General features: G+C 37.4%; 1 protein-coding gene across 9 annotated transcripts in view; it reads right to left on the bottom strand.

The window, feature by feature from the left end:
- LOC127431689 (sickle tail protein homolog) overlaps positions 1 to 27,179 on the bottom strand; it is a 179,472-nt gene that overhangs the window by 48,396 nt on the left and 103,897 nt on the right. For 8 of the 9 annotated variants that reach the window (XM_051682208.1, XM_051682212.1, XM_051682213.1 and 5 more), the window contains exons 2-3: positions 26,072 to 26,361; positions 1,183 to 1,381 (exon numbers count right to left, since the gene is read on the bottom strand). In XM_051682208.1, coding sequence (XP_051538168.1) covers positions 1,183 to 1,381; positions 26,072 to 26,361 — 489 coding nt within the window. Of the gene's footprint in view, positions 1 to 1,182; positions 1,382 to 21,517; positions 21,664 to 26,071; positions 26,362 to 27,179 lie in introns of those variants that run through there. The other variant, XM_051682211.1, reaches the window with a different exon arrangement.

Raw genomic sequence — 27,179 nt, 5'->3', positions numbered from 1 at the left:
TGTTATTCCATAGTTTTAATGACTTTACTATTATTCTAAAATGTGAAGAAGAAAAAAATTATAATAAAGAATAAGTGTTTCAAAACTTTTGACCGGTAGTGTATATTTAAAAATAGTTTGTGAAAGATTGTTAAAGGTGTGGTGGAGGGGAAAGATTTTCAATGAATAACGATTTAAATCTCTTTTTTTTCTCTCATAAGGGTCTAAAGGGGTCCTTGCTGTTTTATGCTGAATGCTGGTTACACCTCCTGACTTTGATTTAGTGGAGAAAAGGTTTTCCAATATTAACATTTTAAAACAAAATTGTTTCCCTGCTTATTTTATTTTAGAAATAATACTAATAAAAACTACTTGTGCCAACATTTCTTTTTTCAAGAAGCTCAGCTTTTGAGATACTTTTTTTTTCTTGTCTCCAGACGATTACACCACTTATACATTTTTGAATTTAGACTTCAAAAAATTACTCTGAACTCAGAAATTGAAAACACGTTCATCATAGCAGATGTTTATTCGAGTTTATGTAAATTCCATATTTATGTATTTTTGAGAAACTCAATGAAATGAGCATCACGGGACTGACCCATGTACTACTTTTATGGTGCTTTTATTTTTTTTTGGAGCTTGAAAGCACTATAGTATAGCACACAAGTTGTATTGGCTACTTTTCTGGTACTTTTCTGGTGCTATGTCATTTTTGGTGTCCATCCCCATTTACTTTCATTGTAAAAAAGAGAGGCACATCTCCTTTGGTGTTTCACAAAAGAAAGTCATACAGGTTTTTGAAAGATATGAGGGTGCGTAAATGATAGCAGCCTTTTTTTTTTTTTTTTTTTGGCAAACTAACCCTTTAAACCCACACTTTCCCCCACAACAAGTGCAGAAAATGTGAAGAGTTAGTGTGCAGTATGCATAAGTGTGACGATTCCATGTGAGCTTCCAACACTCTAAATGAGATCCACCAAAGAATTATATAGGCTATAACAAAATAAACATATAAATATAGTATTCCTCTGTGTCAAGGCTGTGTTTGTATAAAAGTGCTAATTGAATTTCAGGGGGTCCCCCTCAGTTGTTTTCGACTTCCATAAGAGTATCAACAATACTGAGCTCATTACAGTAAAAATAAAATCAGACAAGAAGGCATGTGTACTTGCAGGTAATCTGCTTGTGATGTGTGTATACCTAGTGAGCGATCCTTGGTCTGGTTAGTGGAGCGAACCACAGGCAGACTGGCTCGGGACCGGGAGCCTCTGGTGAAAGCGACGGGCGAGTCACACTCAGACATGACTTCCAAAGCATCCAGAGAGACCAGGGAGCCGTGCTCCACCTGATCCACAGACACTGGACTCGAGCACTCAGAACTCTGCTTTGAGCTCCGGTTCTGGAGAAAGAAAAAAAAAGAGGGAGTTTTAGATAATATTGGATTTGGGGACAAATTGTTAATGTAATTCACGAAAGCCAAACCATTTTCTGACATTTGCAAAAGCACACGTTCTTCCGAAAGTGGAAATAACATGCTGAAAAAAACAAGTAATACCAGCTTAAGGTGGTCAGGCTTATTTTTGAAACATGTTAGCTGGTTTGTAGCTGGTCCAGCTTGACAATGATGGTCTATCAAGTCGACCTCAGCCACACTTACTTGCTGGTCAAGGTAGTCCATCTCAGTCCATCAACCATCTTAAACCAATTAACAATAAATGACCACCTTGGACCACCTAGAAACCATGTAAAACCAGCTACCATCAGAAGCTGGATTTAACAGCAGGGTTTGCCTCACATACACATAAAACTTGTTACTGTAACTCAGAACCACTCATTTAGGTCAAAGCATAATTTGTCTGCATACATTAACATTTCCTGAAACACACTTTGCATAAAGAACAATTAAAGCAACAGACACGGTCAGCTGTGACCATCAAAGCAATCAGCCATGCAAAACTTAACACCTCAACCTCAGACTGAATACATAAACCAAAAAACAAACATTAACATCTTCAAACCGAATGCAGAATTTATAGATCAGAGCACAAAGTCAGTATGGATCTGCCAGACTATGAATATAGCTAGTTTCTTCTTTTTCTTCTTTCGGCTGCTCCCGTTAGGGGTCGCAACAGCGGACCATCCGTGATCCTCATATTTGACTTGGATGAATATAGCTAGTTTATTCATTTTAAATCAATCAAAGACCATTTTTTCCATGTTAGATGTTTCATAGGATTGTTAAACCCATACATGCACCACACATACATTTGTGCTGGTACTGACTAGGCCTGAACCAAGGGTCTGGATCTTCAGTAGATATCTTTGAATATCTATCTCAGAGTGTAGAGCGGACAACATCCCCTGAAATAACTGTTAAAGACAGAAAGAATGATATACAGATAGAGAGAGAGGTAGAGTTATGAAGCAGAAAAAAAAAACATGATGAATTTTAAAAGGTTCGCATTATAGAACAGAGAATGAGGAATTCAGCAATATCCCATACATTTCTGACAGGCACACACAGGCCTGGAGGAAATGCCCACAAACACAACAGATAATGAACACTTTTACTGTAAACATTTTTTTACTCCCCACAAAGTGTGTGTGAAAGACAGTGTGTGAAAGGGAGGTGCAGAAAGTATGTGTGACAGTCCAGACTCCTGCCAAGCACATATGGGCCATTACGCAAGAGGGGTGTCAGAGGTCACACACTAAGAAATTGTGCGCATATGCATACAGACACATATTAATGAGTCATAAATCCTTTATTCCTTTAGTGCTGGACAATATTCAAAAAATATTTTCACAATATTTTAAGAAAAAATACATTTCTAAATTTAAATCGCACTTTAAACTAAACAAAAAAAGCTATTCAAATAACGAAGTAATCTAAAAATCTTACATAACCACGTCCCTAAATCCAAAAATTTACCGTCTTCAAAATTTGCCATCCTGCATGTATCTGTCTATGACAACAGGTGGAAAATGACTAATAGCCTAAACATTAAGTATTAAAGACCATTTTAAATGTAAAGATAATAATAATAATAATTTATTAGGTGTAAGCCTAATAAATTCCCTTGTGTTCCCAAAATAATGCTGCCAAATGTGTGTTCTTATCAAATTTGTGTTTGTGTTGCGTTTCGTTAATACAGGTAATGCTGCCTAAAGAAAAGTAAGTAGAACTCAACTTTAGGTTCAAGGTAAACGTGGTCTTGTATTATTTTATGATTTAATCACTTTTGTCTTTGTTCCTTTAATACAATGATATATACAGTATATTAGTGAACCTGCAGAGTTGCGTTCACAATGCGTAAGTGCGAACTGATCTGTGAAAATAAAGCGAACTAAACTCACAGCACCTCCTGAGATGATCTGAGATAATTTGCAGCGTTCTCATAGATGACACTATTCTTGAAAACAGCTTTCAGATGAATGAAACAGGGAAAGAATAGTGAAAACTATTTACATGCACGTTCCACGAGACAGGTTCGTGCTGCATGTCTCTGAACAAACAGCGAATCAGATACGGGAACTGACGGCTCTTCTTTTGTCTGTTCTTAAAAATTATATTAAAGAGTTTCTTCAAGCACATGTAAATTCTTGTCATGTGTTACTCCTAGATGTCTTACATGTCGCCCACCACAGTTGCAGGTAGATGAGCAAAATTAACCGCTCATGAAATACCTATATTTAGACAAGGAGCTTGCGAACTGGATTCAGCCTTGCCGCATTTGACGGGTGCTAATTTCACACCCTGGGCTATGGTTTACTATATTTGGCAACTTCCCAGATCCATGGTTTTGCTATTTCCCTATATTGTCGATCATCGTCTGTCAATGAATGTCGCAATCGGCATCGGGAAATTTGTAAGATATTGTCAATATCTGATTACTTCGTCCTATCGCTCAGCCCTATATTTCGTAATTATCTTCAAAATAACTGGATGACTTTTAGGATATGGTCCTTTTTCTTTTTTTCTTTTTTTTTTAACTTGACAGCCTGAGTCCCCATTTACTTTCATTATGCGGAAAAGAGTGGGCAGCACATTCTTCAAAATTTCTCTTTTTGTGCTCCACTGAAGAAAGTCGTATGAGTTTGGAACAACATGAGGGTCAGAAAATGATGACAGAATTTTCCTTTTTTAGTGAATTATTCCATTAAACTCAGGTGGTAACATGAATCACTTTCAGTAAAAAAATAAAAATAAAAAATAAACTTATGATGAATCGTGACATCTAATACAAGGTGCTTTTGATATTTAAATTGATGCATCATGAAAAGTCAAATAACATCAAAGAGCAGATCTGTTGACACTGAAACACACACACACCTGCAGTTTCCTGTAATTTAGATGTTTGATATGAGGTCGCAAAAGCGAGTTTCATTCAAACCAAATGAAACCGGATCACAACTTTCCAGACCACATTAAATTGTCCAGGGGTTCTTTTGAGGCCAGGAGATGGGAAATTAGATCCATGGTCTCTAAAGCAATAGTATTCAGTGGACACACACAAGACAGGAGCCGTCAACTGCATCATGACAATAAAAGCTAATGGGTGTGTTTGTGTGTGAGTGTCACCACAGGTTAGCTCGTATATTCAGACCTCTTCTATAATTAGACACAGGTTCATCAAGAGTTTTAGCAGTGTCACAAATCTTGACTAATATAGCAAAACAAAGATGTACCAAAAACACAAAAAAGTATCTTAAAATACTGAACTTTTATTTTTGTTGTGGCAATTTTATTGATTGCTGAGAGCATGAAACCATTTCTAAATCCTATTAATAGATTTAAATGTTTGATTTCAAGAATATTTTTGACAACATTTTTACAATAATTAATTTTGCCATTGTGAAAAAAATCTGGGCCCTGAAGCAAAACCATCTGAAAACCACAGCTTTTTAGAATAAAAGAAAAAAATTAACAACTATTTCATAAAGTGTTTTGCCATTTAAGGAATTGTGTCTATTTCTCCATGTGATAAATGAAACAGCAAACAACTGTAAAGCTAAATCCCAATTTGCATATAGGATTACACATCCTCTATAGTATATGAGATTAGGATTAGTGCCTTCCAAATCATATACATTAGTATGTAAAAGGTGCCTGGATCTGATGGTGTCAGCCAGCTATTCCAGTGGATTTTCGAAGTATGTGCAGTATTCATGCATGCTTTTCTGCTAGCTTTCAAACACACATAACCACACACATATGCACAACACCACTGCCACCATAATCTATCTTGCATCTGTTATAAGACCTATAAATATTATATATGTGTGTTCCACATGCAGACATCATGATGCCATGACTAGACTGTCTTCTCACCTGAATACAGTAAGATAATAAACAAAGCTCTGTATAAACTACTGATCTGGAAACTGTTTAATCAGACAGGCTTCTGTGTCTACAAATGAACATTATCTTGGGAGAACATATTATCAGTGAAGATCCCAGTTTATCATGATAACTCGTTTATCTGCAAATGAGGAATCATGGCTAATAAAATAGAAAGACTCTTATCTCAGCTTTCGGAAGAAAAATGAGCTCTTTATCATAACGTGTGTGTGAGTAGATTTCAGAGTAAAGACGAACGTAAAACTGGAAACTCAATAAGAACAGAAGACAACTGAGATGTTCTGTCTTCAGACAGAGATGTTTGAAAGTCCCAACAAAGATAGTAAAGTCTGAGTAAAGTCGAAAGTTCCCAAGAAGAAAACGGATAATGTCTTAATGAAAATTTAAAAATGCTATTTTTTCTAAGCATTAGGTTTAGAGGTAAGGGACCGAAAATACCACTAGCTTGGTACTGAAACAGTTGTGTGTATGTGTTGGCAAGGATGCAAGAGATACACAAAGTGATATAGAATACTATACCATGTATGTAATTGAAAATTGCTTTGGCAATACTGTGCCTTTATAGTCAAGCCAATAAAGCTTTACTGTCCGAGACAAGAAAGAAAGGCAATAAAAACTGATAACAGCATCAGCCACAACTCTGAGTCTAAGCTTTTTCCAGTCCAAGGTTAACCAAAAGTGTTTTTTATAAAACAGCTGAGAAAGGCTGTACTGAGTTTTAAAAGATTATTTCACCCAAAAATTAAAGTGAAGTCTTTATTTACTCACCCTAATGTTGCTCCCGTTTGACTTTCTTCAGTAGAACACAAAAGTCTTCATAATGTTTATGTACCAATGTAAGTGAATAGTTCTGTCAAGCTCATAAAAGGCCAAAAAAAATAAAAAAATAAAACCCACTTTAAACCACAGTAAAAGTAATAAATACAATGAATGCAATATATTCCAAGTCTTCTGAAGTGAGGGTCTGTGTAGCTCAGTGAGAATTGACACTGACTACCACCCCTGGAGTTGCGAGTTCGAATCCAGGGTGTGCTGAGTGACTCCAGCCAGGTCTCCTAAGCAACCAGATTGGCCCATCGCGGAGAGTAGCATGAGCCTCCACATGCTGCGAGTCTCCGTGGTGTCATGCACAACGAGCCACGTGACAAGATGCATGGATTGACGGTCTCAGAAGCGGAGGCAAATGAGACTTGTCCTCGCCACCCGGATTGAGATGAGTAACCGCGCCACCACGAGAACCTACTAAGTAGTGGGAATTGGGCATTGCAAATTGGGAGAAAAGGGGATAAAAAAATTAATTAAAAAAAGTCTTCTGTACAATCACTTTGTACGGCGAATTGACATTATTCGCTCTCAAATCAAATAAAGTTGTTAAATCAAACATGGCTGCTACGTTGATAACATCAAACCTCATTGGTTATCATCACATCTCGTGACCAAATGTGTGACATGGCGTTCACCAAAATCGTGAGTAAATAATGACAGAATAATTTTTTTTTTGGGGTGAACTATCCTTTTAAGGCTGACCAGAGCTCTACCAGTGTTTTTACCCTATTATTTCATGTAATTTGTACAAGATACTTTAGTTAAGCTGGGATTCCCCCTGCAGAATGAGTAACGTGTCTAGGGCTGAAACGATTAGTTGACGTTATCGACAATGTTGACAATAAAAAATTGTCGACAAAAATTTATATTGTCGAATAGTTGTTTTATCTCATTTAACGTAACATGAGATCATATTAAATTCTAACGATGACATGTGAGAGCAGCACTGCAGCTCACGCCTGACTGAGGAGAGGAATAAAACACAGTTCACAGTCCAGATGCACCCTACATTTTCCAAATAGCTTCAGGTGATGTAGATCACAAAGTATGAGGGAATTATACAAAAATACCAAATAAGTAAATACAGAAGCACTCACGTTGTGGAATAAGTGGAGCCGGAGCTTTTTAAAGGAAAAACTCCGGCGTTACATCTGTAATGCAGTTTTATATTTAATGCGTTATAGCTTTATTAAAGTTCAAATAATATGGAAGCAAATCATGTGAATAACTACAAACTCCGAAACTGGCATTTCTCTGTGCGGTCAGCGCCTCTTCTATGAGTTGCGCGAATATCCCGATCTGAGGGGGAGAGATTGAAACTGCACCCGGCTGATGTACACTCTGTCACAGGGACGCTCGTCCCTCGAGTGCACGCTTGCTGCAGCTAGATTATAACGTGATGGCTTGCGGCTTACGGAATCATAATATATATCACTTAGCATTTCTTATCGTGAAGAAATTTGGCAATACTCAGCTTTATTAATAAGAGAGAGTTTGTTTTTTATGAGTTAAAGAGATGGATTGAAGTGAACAGAAAGGTGAGAGAGGTAGTCTTCGCACCATTACACACTGAAACAAAATACGTTTTTGATTTGTTTTTGTTTTCGCTTGTTTTCCAATATAAATATCTAAAACTCCTTTAAAACAACATACATTTTCTTTAACAGCTATAGTGCAGAAGAAAGAATTGTTATCTGAGAATGTTGAATATAATTTTAAAAATACAAATATTTAAAAATATCTAAAAATCCTTTAACAAAAGATGCATTCACCTGAGAAGCAGCAAATATGATATTTAGACTTGCTTTTAGAGAATAGATCTTGAATATAAGAATATTTTGTCTTTACTGCACTCGCAGAAGTATAACCAAGTGAAAAAATACACATATACAAAATACACTTATATTTAAGATACATTCTCTTAAAGCAAGTCTAAATATCTTATATGTTGCTTCTCAAGTAAATGTATCTTGTTTTAAGGATTTTTAGACATTTTAAATGGAAAACAAGACAAAAACACTTGATAACAATAGGATTTTTTGCAGTGAAATTCTTTACTGAATTAAACTTAATAAAAAGTATTTTTTTCTCTTTAATTCAGTGAATGTCATTTAGACGTATTTTAAAAAGATGATTTTGTCCTCTTTATTGCTAGTAAGCTCGTTTAATACAACCTTTTATTTCGGGGCACAAGCTGAATAATCGGTTAAGAGCTTATGATTAATCGTTGCAATAATTGCTGAATAGTCCTTCTAATAATCATTACATTAATCGATTATCAAAATAATTGTTAGTTGCAGCTCTAAACGTGACCTCAGCCAGACACATTACATGGACAAAAACATGCAGACAAACACACTGAAAATGCATTTGAGTACAAATCCTGTCCTGGTCTGCCCTCATTGTCCACACGCTCAGAATTAGATTTATCTGAACCAAAGCTTATTGGCTGCTGCATCTTTTTTTTCCCTTAAGTCCACTTATAATGTGAGTCAAGGTTTCTTGCATCAAAGAAAGGCATAATTAAATTTTACCACCTGCTCTCTAACCTATAACAGGCTATTTTTGATACTGTACCTTTAAACGGATGGAAATGATTGTTATTATTTCTTTTGCATGTGAAACGAGTAACAGAGACCCCACCAAGTTGCAAAATACTTTATATGCATTGATATGTAAATGTGGGTAGTCATATGTTACTGATGGTGTACTGTTATTAATGGTGATGGCCTGGTGGACTGTGCAGGAGCTTTGAATTGAGGACGTTACTTTATGTTTCTACATAATGGGTTACATCAAACTCTTTTATGTCAAAAGAGTACTAAAAACCCTGTTTTCCATGATATGAGCTCTTTAATGAATCCAAATATTGGACAAACACTGGAAAGATAGCAGATAGCATTAGAGAGACAGATGTCATCTAAAACTGAGGAAAGAGAGTTAAGAGTTCATCAGTGATTTGTTTTGCTTCTTTGTTTCACTTTGGGTGGGAAAAGGTCTTAAGAAAATGTGAAGAAAAGACACAGTGAAGAAACAGTAAAAGGAGAAAGGCAAATGGAGGGTAAAGATACAAGGAGAGCATTTAAGATAACAGTAAAAGTCTTAATTAACTGTGTGTATGACGTTCTGGGGGAAAGCAAACAAAAACAAAGAGCTCTTTTTTCTCACATTACCTTATATAGCACCTATACACACACACTACACATGCACATTCATGCAGCATGCCATACACACATTATTTGCTGTTTCACAATACTAGGATTAGTCTTTCTAGTGTACTCTTGAAAACTAGATAGGTAAAGTTTGTTAAGACAAATTTTTATGTTGGCTTATCAAAGTCTTGTCTGGAATCTAGTTATTTATTTTTATGAGCTTTGAAAGATAGACAGTAATTCTGTCTCACAAAATTTGTACAGAAGCACCGGACTTGAGCAATCCGACGGCAAATTTGTCATGTGGGCTCTCGTAGGCTACATGGACTGTTTGAGTTTAGAGGGATGGACGCCGGTTGGCGCTGTTGACATTTTTCTTTTTTCTGTTTGTTTGGTTCGGGGGGAAGTTCGGGGTTTGATTGTTGCACTAATGTTGGAATGTGGTCTTTATAATCATGTTTTTGACACACTATCTATTTTTTCTAATATGCCAAAATTTCAAATGTTAATATGAGTGGACTGTCTCTATCCACGTGGAATGTGAATAGGTTGGGGCACCCCATAAAAAGAAGGAAGGTTATTTCTTTTCTTAAACGTAAGAAATATGATATTGTGTTTCTTCAAGAAACACACCTTTCCCCGCAGGAAGCTGCAAAATTTGGGAAGATATGGGGTGGACATGTTTTCTTTTGTGCTGGCTCAAGTAAGAGCAGGGGAGTCATTACATTGATAAGTAAACATCTACAGTTCAAATGTCTCAAACAGATTCGTGATAAATTAGGGAGAGTCATTATTGTTTTAGCAGAAATTCAGGGGCAAATGTTGATTTTGGCTAATATTTACCCACCTAACGTTGATGATCAGGGCTTTTTTATAGATCTTGAAGGGATGTTGCAAGCCGCTGGCACCCCTCATGATATAATATTGGGAGGAGACTTTAATCTTTTGACTCAGTCCTTGATCATAGTGAAGCAAAAGTGTGCAAGTCCCCTAGAGCAACACTGACGCTTCACAGGATGTGTAAAAATCTTGGTCTTACAGATATTTGGAGACTTTTGAACCCATCTGGTAGGGACTACACATTTGTTTCATCAGTCTGAAAGATTTATTCTAGAATAGATTTTTTTATATATCTAAGTCCCTCATTTTATCTGTTGTGGTCTGCTTAATTGGAAACATCTTAGTCTCAAATCACGCCCTGGTGAGTTTAGAGGTGTTGCCACATACGGAGAAAAAGAAATCATATAGTTGTCGCTTTAATGTATCCCTTGTGCATAATCCTGAATGCCAACAAATGTTAAAGGCTGAAATCAATGTATATATGGAGACCAACTGGTCCTCAGTATCCTCTGTGGGCGTGGCCTAGGAGGCACTTAAAGCGGTTCTTAGGGGTCGGATCATACAGTATGCCTCATTCAAAAAAAACAAAAAAACATTTGCACTGTACATAACAGATTTGTATTTACACTGTACATAACAGATTGTATTAGATTTGCACTACCCATGTGTATGTTTGTATGTATGTATGTGTGTGTCTGTACGTATGTGTATAATTATTTGTTATTATTATCTATGTCTTGCTGCTGTTTTTGTATTGTTTTTGTATGATTGTACACTGGAAGCTCCTGTCACCAAGACAAATTCCTTGTATGTGTAAGCACGAGAAGCACGAGAACTCGTGGAGTTGGAAGGGAATATTAAAACTTCCGAATGTCGTCTGATGGCCTCAGAGAATTGACCCGATTGAAATACAGATATAATACTATTTTGTCGTGGAAGGTGGAGTTTTGGCTGTTCGGGGCAAGACAGTCATACTTTGACTCAGGGGACAATGCAGGGAAGCTTTTGGCTAGATACATAAAGCAGAGAGAGTCTTTTTCTACCATTCCCTCAGTGAAATCTGCTGGTGGTGAAATTTTTACCTCAGCCATTGATATTAATAATGCTTTTAAAGAATTCTATATTGATCTTTATAGTTCCATGTTTTCGTCAACTGATGAGGATATTAGAAACTTTATGGAACCATTAGAACTCCCTAAACTGACAAATGAGCAAAAAAACTCTCTTGATTCTGAGATAACCCTGGAGGAACTTGAAGAGGTAATTAAGTCCTTACCTACAGGCAAGGCTCCGGGGCCAGATGGTTTTGCTGCTGAATTTAGATCTTATGCTACAGAACTGGCTCCACTTTTGTTAGAAATCTATTCTGATTCATTAAAGAATGGGAAGCTTCTGCCAACCATGACACAAACCCGGATCAGTCAGATTCTTAAAAATGACAAAGATCCAAGCGAGTGTAAGAGTTACTGTCCAATTTCCCTGATTCAGCTTGACGTTAAAATATTTTCAAAAATTCTGGCTAACCAATTAAGTAGTTATGACATCTCTTATACATATAGATCAGGTGGGGTTTATTCGGGGTCACAGCTCTTCTGATAACATTAGGCGTTTCATCAATATCACGTGGTCAGTGGCGAATGATCAGGCTCCGGTCGCTGCCATCTCACTTGATGCCGAAAAGGCGTTTGATATGGTAGAATGGGATTATCTTTTTAAGATTTTGGAAATATACGGGTTCGGGAATACTTTTATTGGATGGATTAAGTTACATTATAGACACATGGTAGCGGCGGTACAAACAAATGGATTCATTTCAGATTATTTTACTCTGGATAGGGGCACCCGGCAGGGTTGCCCTCTTTCCCCATTATTGTTCTGTCTTGCCCTGGAACCATTAGCAGTCACGATAAGAAAGGAAGATGATTTTCCAGGTGTGGTGGTGGGAGGTATGGTGCATAAGCTTTTGCTTTACGCAGATGATATTTTATTATTCGTCTCTGACCCCAGTAGATCTATGCCTTGCCTCCACAGAATTATTCATTCCTTTTCTAAGTTCTCAGGGTACAGAGTCAATTGGTCTAAATCCGAAGCTTTGGCTCTGACAGCGTACTGCCCAATAATGGCTTTTCAGCCGGGCGCCTTCCAGTGGGCCAAACAAGGACATTAAGTATTTGTGCGTTTTATTCCCAGCAAATGTCTCTGATTTAGTTAGAGATAATTTTGACCCCTTAAGAAAAAGGTTTTCGAGCAATGTGGGCAGGTGGGCTTCATTACATTTATCTATGATTGGGAAGGTGAATGTTATTAAAATGAATTGTATTCCAAAATTCAACTACCCGTTACAATCTCTTCCTATAGATGTCCCCCTCTCTTATTTCAAGCAATTTGATAGCATAGAGAAGTCCTTCATTTGGAATGGTAAGCGTCCCAGATTACATTTCAATAAGTTACATAGGCCGATTGACAATGGTGGGCTAGGCCTACCCAAGATTTTGTTTTATTACTATGCATTTGGTCTCAGACATTTGGCTCATTGGTCACTTCCACCTGAGAGAGCCCCTCCCTGTATTGAACAGGAAGTTCTTGCCCCTATTTTGCCATTGCAAAGCCTTTCTATCAAACTAACCAGAGAAGTTAAGTTACACCCCGTTATCACGCATTTGCACTAGGTATGGACAAAAGTGTCCAGAGTGTTTAATTCGGACATTTATTTGAATGTTGCCTTAAGCATATGGCTGAACCCCAAACTATGTATTAATAAGTCCCCTTTTTGTTGGTCAGAGTGGATCGTGAGGGGGGTTACTACATTCGGTGACCTATATGAGAGTGGAGTGTTGAGATCCTTCACAGATTCACAGATCTCAGTTCTATAAGTATTTACAGCTTCGCCACCTGTTCTGTACTGTTTTTGGGAGTAGTTTACACCCCCTAAAGTGGCAGATACTCTGGGAGTGGTGATTACTGCTTTTGGAAAAGGTCATGAGGCATCAGTGTATTACTCCCTGCTAATTCAGTGTCTGGGGGATGGAGCTTTAACTTCTATCAAGAGAGTATGGGAGAAAGATTTAAACTCGGTATTGGAGGAGGGAGTGTGGGCTATGATTCTAAAAAACATCAAGTCTGCATCTAGAGGTGCAAGGGTGTGCCTTATGCAATTCAAGATTTTACATCGATTCTATTGGACCCTCTCTAGATTGTACAGGCTTGGTCTTAAAGACACACCCACCTGCTGGCGATGTCAATCAGAAGATGAAGACACAACCCATGTCTTTTCGGGGTGTGTTAAGATCCAAGAATTTTGGTTGAAGATTTAGAGTTTTATATGTGCGGTACTGGGCACTCAGATTTTATTTTACCCCAGACTCTGTATTTTAGGCAATGGGACAGTCATCAATATAGAGAATAAGCACATAAAAAAAACTGGGTCCTAACTAGCGTTACGATCGCCAGACAGATAGTTTTAAGGGGATGGAAGTCAGCTGGAGCGTCCCCATTTCAGGAGTGGTGTTTGAAGATGGGCAGGGTGGCAGCCTTTGAAAAAGGGTCATCCTGAAGACTGGGGAATTTAGACTTGTTTGTGGGGAAATGGGGCAAATATCTGGTGTTTTTGTAGGGCTCTCGGGAGGTACAGTGGAGAGAGAGGTGTAGTAGATAATGTGTGTGATTATTATATATTTTTTTGTTTTGTTTTTTTGTTTGTTTGTGTGTCTATAATCATGTGACCACTGGGGCGTTGTTGGTGATCGGGGTGGGGTTGGGGGGTAGTGGGGGTTAAATATTGATTCTGTTTGTATATGTTTTGCTTTTCTTTGTTTAATAGATGAATAAATACAAATGTTTTAATCATAATAAAATTTCAGTCATTGTTTACAAAAACAAAAAACAATGACTCAACCAATGGCGTGAGTTGGGGGTGGGACTATCTCTTAGTTTGTCCAAAGGCAGACAGGGGGCGTATTCAGAAAGCTGTTTTGAAAAACAAAATTTATTTTTACAATTCCATACTTCAGCTTTAAGGCCTTGAGTGGGATTGCTTAATTTAGCATTTTTTGATTGGAGTTTGAATATTCTTGAACATTCCATCAATGTAAGTCTATGGGATATTGAGGACTTTAGAACGTCTGCTGTGCAAAAAACATAATTCCGGTCAGTTAGAAATGTCAAAGCAATCCGAGCCAGAATAGCATAAAGGTCTGTGTAGAATTTGTTTGATGTAGCTTGAAAGCTCTAGGACAAGTTACAGTCAGAAAGTGTGGTCTTGGTTTAGGGATTTTGACAAGCCAGCATGAATGACTTCCGTAATGTTTTGCCCTTGTAATATATTTGTCCTTGAAATATATATATATATATATATATATATATATATATATATATATATATATATATATATATATATATACACACACACACACATACACACACAGCACTGTGCAAAAGTCTTAGGCACATAAGATGTTTCACAAAAACATTTGTCTTAAGATGGTTATTTATATCTTTAACTAAAATGTGTCAATAGGAAATATACATTTTAGAATCCCAAACATTCCATCTGCAAATAGAATGGAAGAGCATGGAGCCCTGCAACAGATGGCATGGTCACCACAGAGATCCCCACTGAACATCGAGTCAGTCTGGGATTACATAAAGAGACAGAAGCAATTGAGACAGCGTAAATAGTTTGGCGAATTCTCCAAGAAGCTTGGAACATCCTATCTGCCAACAACTGTGAAAAACTGTCCAGGTGTACCTAGGGGAATTGGAAATGTTTTGAAGGCGAAGGTGGTCACACCAAATATAGATGTAGCTTTTTTATGTTTACTGGATTTTGTATGATGTTAATTGTTAAATGAAAACTATTTATGGCATTATTTTGTACATTATTCGTCACTATGCAACATTTTTTCACAAGCGCCTAACACTTTTGCACATTACTGTAAATATACAGTGTATATGCTATAATTTTTGTTATGCTAAACAGCCCATCTAATGTGGATGCTATTTTCTAACACATATAACACATCTTTTCACTATCAGTAATGAAATAACTGACCCACAATTCACTCTATGCTCTCTCTCTCATCTGTAAAAAACATGTACACAACAGAACTGCAGATACTGTGTCAATTCTTTGGAACCAAGAGAATCTGGAAAAGTTGTCCCTACAGTGTGCTGGCCTTTGTTATGTCTGGTGAAAGCTATAAGGCCATTTTCCTATTTCCCATCTCTCCAGGCTCTCCCTCTCTCTCTTTGCAGCATTCAGTAATGATGGGATAGGGCAGCACAGGAACGTGTGAGGGTGAGGTTAGAGTTTGCTTGGGCCAAACAGAACCAGATGGTGGCTCTCTGTTCTTTCCGCTAACAAAGTCTTATGACAGGCTTTCACCACAACGGCCTATACCACGCACGCAAAAGTGGGACCCAGATGTTCAGCAGAGAGGGGGTGTGTGTGTGTGTTGATAAACATTTGAGCCATCCATCACATAAGCATTGACACTTTGGCAGAAAAATATCACACGCACACACGGGTTTGGACATGTTAGCTGACTCTCCAGGTTCGTCTTTAATAATATACAGAGGAATTTCTTGCTCTGGTGTTAGTGTGTATGTCGAAGATGGTGCAAAAGTTCTTCTAATTTATCTGTCTCACAACAACATGAATCTCACTAGTGCTTGGTATTGACATCCACTTGGCAACATCATATATATCACACATTACACTTTACCAACTGATTACCAAACTAACAAGATTGCCCATTCTCCAGACTATAGCAGAACCCTCTTTTCTGGTTAGTAGTACATTCTTGCTTATTCAAATGCAAACTGTTTTGTGATTTCCCACATATAAATAAAAGGTGTGAATTTACTAGATCTTGAATGCCCATCATTCACAAAGGTCAACACATACAAATCCCCACTTTAGTTTATTACCATAAAGAGCTAATTTTGTCATGCATTCAGCAGTCAATAAGACTATAATACTCTTAACAACACATTTTACCATGTCTGCAACCATTCTGCAGAATAAATATATGTATAGAGACAGAGAGAGAGAGAGAGAGAGAGAGAAGATTCTGATTAGATAAGATAAGGGATAGAGATTAAATAAGGGCTTTAATAGTGTAACCTATTGATCGTATCTGAACTGAACCCTCTTAAGGGTTTTAACCCCTGTGACTCCACAATGTCTCCACACATGACATCCCTGTCTGAAGGGTTAAACTTCTATTCTTTCCCTTAGTCAATCAAACCGTAAAGGTCACCACCATTTACCACTCCCTCGTTAGAAGTCTAGTCATTAGAGTCATAAGCTCCACCCCTTTTTTAAAATACATTCACACACATTTTGTATAGAGACAACAACAGGCACTTGTCATTAGATAGAAGAATGATTGATGAATTGTGGAAATAATGATTCTAACACTAAAAAAAAAACTATATAATATTTATTCAATAAGTATTAAATAATATTATCATCAGTATGATCTATCTATATGTCTGGAAAAGTAGAAAAGGTTTATTTTCTCACTATTTCTGCTAACCTTGGTGATTTGAAATAACAGAGTATCAAAACTGTGTCAGAAAAAGAGGGACAGACAGAGAGAGAGGGAGAGTCTGAATGGAAAAAGAAGGAATGTGCTGACACATCATCAACTCCCTCTAACCTTGAGTGTGTGTTGTAAGCACATCTGTGAGAAATCCTCATTCTGCAGAAAAGGTAATACTGTGGCACTGAAGCACTAAAAAATACAGGAAAGGTATGATCCTAATGTTGTAGAGTGCAAATCACCATGATCTTTGCGATGTGGTCCACTACTCCAACATTTCTGGCTGTCCTGGATTGTATAATGGTTGCCAAGTCTAACTGAACGGTAAAGATATGTTGTAAAGCTGGGATCACTGGAACATCTTGGTCTTTATTCTGGTGATCTTGGTCTTTAGTCTGGTGATCTATGAAGAATGGGAGAGGTCAACCTCAACCTCAGAGTGGACAGTCAAAGACTGAGCCCTCTCATTATAGGACAGGAAACTGGCCACTCACAAAACACACAGATACATACAATAACTCAAAAACACACAGGAAGAAAAGAGAAATTATATCTTTCAGAGTTCAGGATCAGAGAAGGGTAGGAAGAGAGATCAAGGTAATGAGGGAGGTGAGGGTGAGTGGAATGACAAAGGACTGAATAAGGAAAGAAGAGATAACAACAGAATGAGTCACTACACTCAGCTGTATGCTGAAAGACCACTTTTTAAACCTGTCTAATATTGAGACAAAACATTCCTGAAAAATGGCTTTATCAATTCAAACACTCTTAATTCTGAAATGTAAATGTCCTGAAACTGATTCATATTTTTAATAGAGATGTGCAAAAGTACATGTTTTTAAACTTGACTAGTCGGTGAGTTGCCTGAATGACTAGCTGACTAATCAGTCTTAACACTGTGCGACCCCACGTACACATGTGTGGACGTTGTGTTTTGGCTTCGCTATACGCAACACATAATTTACATTTATTTAAACAGACTGATCTCAATTCAGAAGATTCTGGGCTGTCAGTAAAGGTTAAACGTTCGACGTGCAGAGTCATGTGACAAAACAACATGGCGCTGAACACAGCAGAGTTTATCTTTGGGAGAAATGCCAACTAAACTACATCTGGTAAGAAACCTACTAAAGTTTTTACATTGAAACCTGTTTGAGTCAAAAGATTAGAGTCTCTAATTTCATCCGATATGCCATTTATATTATTTGAGTGATTTATCATGAAACGCCAGGCTGCTAAACACAATGTACACTATAGTGGACAATAGCACAAGGTTTTCATTAGAAATCCTATATTTACTGTAAATTTTTCACATTGAGGAAAAAAATTGCTTTCAGAGGCCTTATAAGGAGTTAGACCAGTACAGACAGACAGCACACTGGAGGTTAAGTCATTCACTAAATAGGGAGCAAGGGAGCATCCTATAGCTTTCCTATGAAGCCAAGTGCATTCACTCCTAAAATCCAACCATAAGTTCAGTATCAGACTGCAGATGATGTTTGGACCACTCAACATGTTTGGCAGACATGGGACAATGGTAATCAGTACATAGATTCAGAATTTATCATGTATAATTTTATTTTAACATGGTTGGCAGTGACTGGACGATGCTTACCATTATTTGTATCAGAATTAATTAGGCTTCAGCACTGGCTATCACTTGTTTGTTTGACATTGAAAAAAGAGAACCTTGTGATTTTGTTGCCAAAGTAGAAAAAAACTTTCAATCAAGTCAAATAACTTTTATTAGTTTTTTTTAACTTTTGTGCCAATGCACACTGTTCCAAAGCAGCTTTACGGAAGAACAGCTGTAATGTCTGTAACATCTCGTAAACATGAATAACCAACACTCCTAGAAACATAATAAACAATCTGATTAAAAAAAATCTGACTTCCTATAGCTTGGTATTATTAAACATTTCAAAACTTAGTCCCGCTGTCCACATATGTGGGCATCAATTTCTCTCTGAACTGTAATTAGGCTGGCACATTTCACAGGGGGGTTTCATTTAAGACATGTTCTTGCAATCAAAAACAGCTACTAAAATATTTTTAAATTGACAGCGTCATAAAAACCCAACTCTCTTGGCACGAGAAAAAAACTGTGTGAAAAGCAATGTAACAGCCAAAGATGTTGGTACATTTGACCACCATAACAGTGCTGCTAACTTTGTTTGGCTTTCCAATGTTATGTTCTAGAAGCAGAATATAAGATACAAATTGCTCTCTAATGTGCACTGTTTTCTGCTTACTAATGGAGCTTTGTAATTAAACTGTGATTTGTTTACTTCCCCTCAACGTGCTTGGTGCCACCTTTCAGAAATTATCTCCTGTGTTCAAGACGCCACCTTGTTTCTGCTTTGTCCATTGATTTTTTCATAATGGCAAAAGCTTCTGTCCACCATAACAGTGCATGTCATGCTTAAATGAGCATCAAATTCCCATCAGAGCAGCTGCCTCAGTATTCGCATGGCCCTGTGAAATTGGACCATTCATGAGAATGAAGAAGCCAGACATGCAAAACTGAAACTGAACTCACGCTTTGAACTCAAGGCGTCTACAGTGTAAGCTCATGACCCCGTAATGATCCACAACTGAACATTTTAATGTATCAATTCACTCCTGTCTGTTCTAGGCAGACAACGGCAATGATGGAGAACTGTTGGAGTGCAAACGGGGTTGGGGGTTGTATCACAAAAATAAACTGGGGTCAGCATAAAAATATATATAAAAATGCTGGTCAGAATAATGGTGCATGTGGTCAACAGTGTCAATGGAAAAACAGTGCTAAAATTGTGAAAAGTTTAAATTCACAAAAGTTTTTGACACACAAATTAAAAATAATCAGTGATAATTATACAGTAGCCTTAATTAGTACAGTGTTTCAAACACCAACTTCTAATGATGAGTACAACCACTTTCTACAGCATTTAAAATTGAATCTTGCACTTTAAAACAGTCAGTCTGAGAGCAAGCACAGGTGCCACCCAAAACTACAGCAAGTGGAACACTGCCAGCCTGTCTAAAATCTAAAGTCTGATGAAGCCTTAGTAGATCTCTCCCAACATGTCCACAAAGCTTTTTAATAGACTGTATCATGGCTCACTGCATTTAAAAGTAAATACTGACAGCTTCTTTGCAGCACTATTGATGGTCTACTGTGTACACTGAAAAAAATGTATTGTCGGATCACCTAAGAAATGTGCTTCATGTGGTAATACCTAATGTAGCTCTTTTTATTAAGTCAAAATTATGATTGAATATTATGTCTGAATAAATCTGACTTCATTAGGTTACACCAATGAAAGTAATTTTAGGGGTCAGATGATGTAGAAATTGCTCCTTTTTCACTTTTACAGTGAAAGCAGTTATTGTTGATATATGACAGTTTATTTTATTTTAAATTATCAAGTTATGGACCAATTGCAAATTTGCAATGAGCTGCATTTTTACCGAACATTAGTGGTCCGGTGAATTTATGATTGACCATCATATTAAAAAAGTATCCCATTCCAGGGCCAAACCACTGACCTAATGATCTCAGTGACATTTGCTCAATCTCAAGACAGCAGACTTCAATTAGTAAACAACTCTCAGATAAAATCAACAAATTCCCCAGAATTTAAGCATTTAGGTGTGGCAGGTCTTCCACTAAGCAGCTTGTGTTTATGTTATACGATATGTTATATCATCATTTCTCAAGATTTCCTTAAGAAACTGCTTATGAATACAAATAGTTCCAGGGTCATTCCATTAAAACTGGAGCCTTTTGTGTCTATCATTGACATGTAAATAACGACTTTATTAATGAATAGCAGACACAAACTTTTACTATGTGTTCCTTCTAAACACAGCAATTTGTACATTTTAATATACTGTATATATATAGCATATAATGTGTTCCAAGATTATGTGTCAATCTGTTACTCATAACTGTCCCTTATTAAAATAGTTACTTTTTTGAAGGCATGGTTATATATCTCAGCATGTATATAACTGTAAGTGTATATATATATATATATATATATATATATATATATATATATATATATATATATATATATATATAGTTGTTATGCAGATGGCACAATGCAACTGAATAACACTGAAAGACTTTCTTTGATATAATTTTTTTAATCATACATTAACATTATGTCCCTGCCCAATAAGATATAGGATCTGCCCTACTGTAAACTTAATTAACTCGCCAATAACAAACCCAACAGCCGCCCATGTGACTGCCAAGACCGCCAGCTATGCTTCGCATCTGGAAGGAAAACGACACACAAGCACATTATAAGAACACTATGACACTATGGATTGTTTAAACTAGACTAAATAGCGTATGGTAAAATAGTCTTTAAGGCACTATACCTGCACATTACAGTTGCCAGGAACTGGGTTATGTTTTAAACAGTTAATAAATTGTTCAATGAGTAAAACTAGAGTATAATACACGTTTGCAACCACAAAGAAAGTGCACGATTATGTTCTTTCTCAGCCCCCCCCCTCTAAATTCCCCCTGAGCACACCTGGTTAGAGAGAGCAGACCTCTACCATTGTTGTCCTTCTTGCCCACATCTTATAAACCCTGTCACAAGCCAGAGTGCATCGCGTATCGGGTTGCTTTCCGCAACAGAATAATCAAGAACAAACATGCGTCTTCTCTCGTTACAGCTTGCGCTCAGTTCACAAGTTCGCGCAAGACTGGACACGATCGCACGATCAGCGAGCTCACTGGCGAATGCGCTGCGTTGACAGAAAACAATTTGCAAATGTGAAGTTTTAAAGTAAGTTAATTTGTACATTACCTTATGCAGAAGTCGTGACAAATATCGTCACGTTCGAAACAATCGTTCTCAGTTTCAACCCAGTCTCAGTATTTCCATGATTTGGAGGAATGTCTTTGTAGTCTGTATTCCCGAAGTTAGTACAATGGAAGAGAGTGTGTGAGAGTATGCGCGAGCCCCTCTCGTTCTCGCGCTGTGCCCCAGCAGCAGCGTGCGCTCACCTACTTGAAAACTGAGTCAAGCGGGCACTCATATCACAATTGCTATGGTGACATCAAATCCAACCTAAACTTAGTCTCCACCCAACATACCTGGCGGATCACTAGACAAACAGAAAGAGATATAATTTGTAAAAATGCCAGCTGAATCTCCTTAGATTGCAATGCACACTGCATATTATTTTCTGCAAAGCCTGGCATTTCTAGTGTAGCAAAACTATCAAATTCTTTCTGCAGTTATGTTTCATGCAGCAGCGTTACATCATGCATTAATTAGAAGTCACTCTGACAAAATAGTGTTTACCAAAAAATAAAACTTAATTTAATTGATTGATCATTCTTCATACTGTAGACTGCTTGCACTTAAACATTTTCTTTCCATTCTGGGAATAAACTGGCTTTTTGGTGATATTTCCTTGTGTCAATTTAGCATATAGCCCCGAGCGAGGGGGGGGGGTTGTCATTGCTCAGCAGTGTGAAATATGGTACTTTCTTGCAAAGTAAAGACACACTGTCAAATAAAACTTTCAGACATTCTCATATGACAAACACCCAGTGCACTATGCCCTGATTAATACAGCTATTGTTTCTCCAAAATGCTAGGTACACCTTTACAAACTGTTATTGTACTGCAATAATAGGCCATATACATGTGAAGTATTGTAAAAACAAAAACTTGAAATAGATAGAGACTAATAGCTTGACCATAAACATGAGGTACAGGGAAAATAGGCTGGTCAAGTGTATGGTTGACTGGGCACTAAACCAATCAAAATTCCTCTCAGTCTCTCTCTCCCCTTTCCGTGTGCATACCCACCTACACACTCTTACAAACTCACACAAACATTCCTATTCTGCACCTAAACACTCTCTTCCTTGAGAGGCTGTCGATCACCACCATTGTTCTACTGTTGAAGTCTTTAGAGCAGGTGAGGAGCCTTTTGTTTTCAATCACAGTAAACACACTCAACACTCCTTCACTCAGCCACTGTGGGGTGGCGTTGGGCCCCTGCCCCCTCCTTTTCTCTTTAATACCCCCTGGGGCAATCCAAATAACATTCCACAGACTCACTGAGTGGATGAGTATGGGCAGAAGGAGGGAAACAGAGAATGAAAGAGGGAAAGATTGTATTTCCTGAAACCAATTTGTACTAAGTATATCACAAAGAGGTTTTTCCAAAGTGTTAGCCTGGGTACATATGAATTCTCCAGACTGGAATAAACAATAAACATGCTTTTATACCAAAGGGCATAAGTTAGTTCTACCAAAAAATTGCTAACCTAAATAGAGCTATTTAAAAAAATTATAATCATTTTTAAGGAATAGTTCATCCAAATGAACATGAAATTTATGCCATCATTTACTCACCTTCATGTCATTCCAAACCAGTATAACCGGTAACACGCTCAGCAAAACCGGTAACACGCTCAGCAAGCCACGTGATAAGATGTGTGGGCTGATTGACTCGGAAGCAGAGGCAACTGAGATTCGTCCTCCGCTACCCGGAATGAGATGAGTAACTGCGCCACCACAAGGAATAAGAGAGTATTGGGAATTGGGCTTTGCAAATTGTGGAGAAAAAGGGTGGCAATCATGATTTTAAGCTTGATTACACTTCCTAGCGTCATCCAGCATTCTGCGCACGCGTCAAGCTCTATGAAGTAGTAAAATCATGATCATGCTAGAGACTGCAATGGCAAGATGTACAGTGAAAAAATATGTTTTGGTCTGTTCTCACCCAAAACAGATCGTATCGCTTCAGAAGACATGGATTAAACCACTGGAGTCTCATGGATTACTTTTATGTTGCCTTTATGTCCTTTTTAGAGCTTGATATCTTAGTTTGTTTTCTGCTGAAAAAAGAGAGTCATACGAGTTTGAGATGAGAGAATTATAGGTGAAATATTCCTTTAACGAAAGCTTCAGACCACTCATAAATCCATTATGTGCTACTATCTCGCATCTTTAAGAGTTTTTAAGAGACAAAGTGACATTTAATAAATTGTATTGATATATTTTGATCATCAGAAATCCATTGTACACTAATGATGGAAAAAGCGATGAAAAGGACCGCATTTAAAACAAGGCAGTCTCTGCAGTCTGCACATGCGAAGTGATAGGCGTATTTGACAGATAGGTCTAGCCTACGTCTGACACCCTGTCTTACTAAAGCCAACATAATTTCTTTTATGAAAGAAATTTAATTAATAGATATTTTTATTAATAGCTATTTAATAACTTTTGGTGTCTCGAAAATATTACATGCTATTTCCATGTTTGGCAGGGTTTCTGTACAATTTTAGTTTTGGCCTTAGTTGAGCACCTTTGGACCGGACAGCCCCTGTAATGAAGAACTTGTATGAAAAACAAATAATAAGCAATCTATGTTCTGGTTTGGGAAACAGATGTTACATATGACTGTACGAGCTTAAAACCATCGGTTGCTACGTAATGTGGAAACCCAACCCACAATGGAAATATTACAACTATTACAATAATTATTACAGTCCTTCTGAGTTACGGATAATATATTTTTTTGGAGCACAATACCATTCATCATTCAGCACCACCCCTATTTCATATTAAACATCTTAATTTAAAATGGTAATCATAAAGAAAATATTTTCATTAAAATCAGCTGATAAAATTGAACATAAATACAGAAATATATCTGGCACTGCAGCCGTAGTCAGCACTCTTCCCTTCATAAAAGCACGTGGGCAATGACAGAATTCAGGCAACCACAAGAGCTGAAAATTCTTTTATCTTTGGTTTTATGAAAAACTGGAACAACTGAAAGTTTTCTATTATGTTCTGCAAAAATACTTATTTGTTTTTGGTTTTCATTCCTTGAGCTGTTTTTTATCCCTCATACAAACTAAAAACCTTGGTTGCTGATTAGGTCGTTATAGTTCAATTTAATGTACTGTAAGAAAGCATATTTGTGCAATATTTGGGAGATCTATTAGTATGATTATACGTTTTTTATTATTATTATTTTAAATAGGGTATCTGGAGAGGAGAGAGAGACTTAATCAACATTTATTTATTTATTTTTCTCACTTGAAAGGAGCACTTTAATATGTTTTCGGCCATGTGTCTATATTTTCCACAATTAATCTTTGCTTGTTGTAATTACCTCTCCACACATGTAAATCCTCACCATCTGTAATTATTAGTAAGTCTCTTTTTTTGATAATATTTGACAATCCATCGTTCTTTCTGACCATTCAATTAGGATGACGAACGTTATGCTCGTGATGGAGTGATATCGGAGCTGTCAGATGCTCCGACTTTCAGACAAAACGCTCTTCCCTCAAGGCAAAATCACACATACACTTCCACTCACACCTCTCACATACACTGTTTGTGCCCCCCCTACAACCTGGGGCTCTGGGCTGCATTCCAGGTTAGCCCATGCGTAAGTCTGGCCCTGCATAAAGCATATTTATATTTCACATGACAGTTTGCATTGTTTCACTGTATGTATAGTTTATATTTTTATTTGCATATTTATATATTCTCTTTAATTGCCCTTTTCCACTGTAACCCAAATTTTGCCCTGTAACTTTTGTAGCATAATTTTGTGAATAGTTCACCCCACTGAGGTTAAGTCATTTACTTAACCTCATGTCATTCCAAACCTGTGTGACTGACTTTCTTTTGCAGAACACAAAATAATTTGTAATTAATATTCCACTTTGTATCTTGAATGCAATGGCAGTTGTTTCTCAATTTAAAGCTGAAAAAAGAACCCAAAGAATCATACAAATAATCCATGTGACTTGTGCTTCGTATTTCAAGTCTTCTGAAGCCATCTGATAGGTTTTATTAAAAAAAACAGCCCGAATTTTAAGACATTTTTGGTTGTTTCTCCCCAAAACCTACTGAATGCCTTCAGAAGACTTGGATTGTGAATTATGAATTTTAATCTTTAAAGTGAGTCCCTATCAACTGCCACTGTATTAAAGAGACAGAGTATTTATTACAATTTCTCTTTTTGTGTTTCGCATAAGAAAGAAAGTCAAGTAAATCATAAGTAAATTATGAAAAAAAAATTCATTTTTGGGTAAACTATTGGGTGTTGGCATTCTACAACCCTTTAAAGTTTCTATAGCAAGCATTGAATAGGTGGCCAAAATATGTATATCAAATGAAGGACTCTGGTATAGAGTGGAATTTGCCCCAGTGCTGACAAAACTGTTTGACTAATTGAGCACATAATTCCAAACAGATACTTCAATATCTACAGTTTTCATTAAATATCAGTGGATCAATTCCGGACTTGTATTTCACTGATTTCTCATTGTAACTGAGAGTGACACAGCAAACTGACAGAATGAATCTGGTCGTTACCTGTTCTCTGAGTCTTTCCTGATGGCCCATGATGGCGGAGGCATGGTGCGGGTACTTCTGCTTCAGATGCTCCAGGAAGGCCTCTCGTTTTTTATCCATGTCTGAGGGCTGCATTGCGAGGATCTCCCGTGAGCTTCGTGCCCCGCCCACAGTGTGCCTGCGCGAAACTCCTGCACGGCTGGATTTGGGCTCACTGCGGTTGCCGGGGCTGTTAGCAGAGACCTGCTGTTTACGGCTTAGATGTTCAGTGTCTTCAGTGGAGGTCACCTTTAGATTACCCTTCAGAGGCTCTGCACAAATAGAAGACAAGAAAATGGAATGATTAGAGAAAAGGTGTTATGGGAATATTTACTTGTGGACCCCATGTGTACAATTTACAATTAAATGCCTATGATTTTAAAATGAAATGTTGACCAAGCATATATGGGTGTGGCGTTAGGGTGTCCACATTCTTTTGGCCGTGTAGTATACACTCACTGTGCACTTTATTAGGTTCACTGTACACCTACTTATTCATGCAATTATCTAATCAGCCAATCGTGTGGCAGCAGTGCAATACATAAAATCATTCATATATGGGTCAGGAGCTTCAGTTAATGTTCATATCAACCATCAGAATGGGGAAAAAATCTGATCTCAGTGATTTCGACCGTGGCATGATTGTTGGTGTCAGATAGGCTGGTTTGAGTATTTCTGTAACTGCTAATCTTCTGGGATTTTCAGGCACAACAGTCTCTAGAATTTACTCCGAATGGTCTCAGAAACAAAAAACAACCAGTGAGTGGTAGTTCAGCAGATGGAAACTCTTTGTTGATGAGAGAGGTCAACGGAGAATGGCCAGACTGGTTCAAGTTGACAAAAAGGCTACGGTAACTCAAATAACCACTCTGTACAATTGTAGTGAGCAGAATATCATCTCAGAATGCACAACACGTCGAACCTTGAGGCAGATGGGCTACAACAGCAGAAGACCACATTGGGCGCTTTATTAGGACCATAGTGTTCCTAATAAAGTGCTCAGTGATTATATGAACATATTGTATATGAGTATGCAAACACTTGCATAGATGCATGTCCATAAATACACACACAAACACACGCTATAAAA

This window comes from Myxocyprinus asiaticus, chromosome 41 (assembly GCF_019703515.2).
Source record: "Myxocyprinus asiaticus isolate MX2 ecotype Aquarium Trade chromosome 41, UBuf_Myxa_2, whole genome shotgun sequence".
Classification (NCBI taxonomy): domain Eukaryota; kingdom Metazoa; phylum Chordata; class Actinopteri; order Cypriniformes; family Catostomidae; genus Myxocyprinus; species Myxocyprinus asiaticus.
Note: the sequence above shows the minus strand (reverse complement) of the source record. Positions and strands in the feature narration are given on the sequence as shown.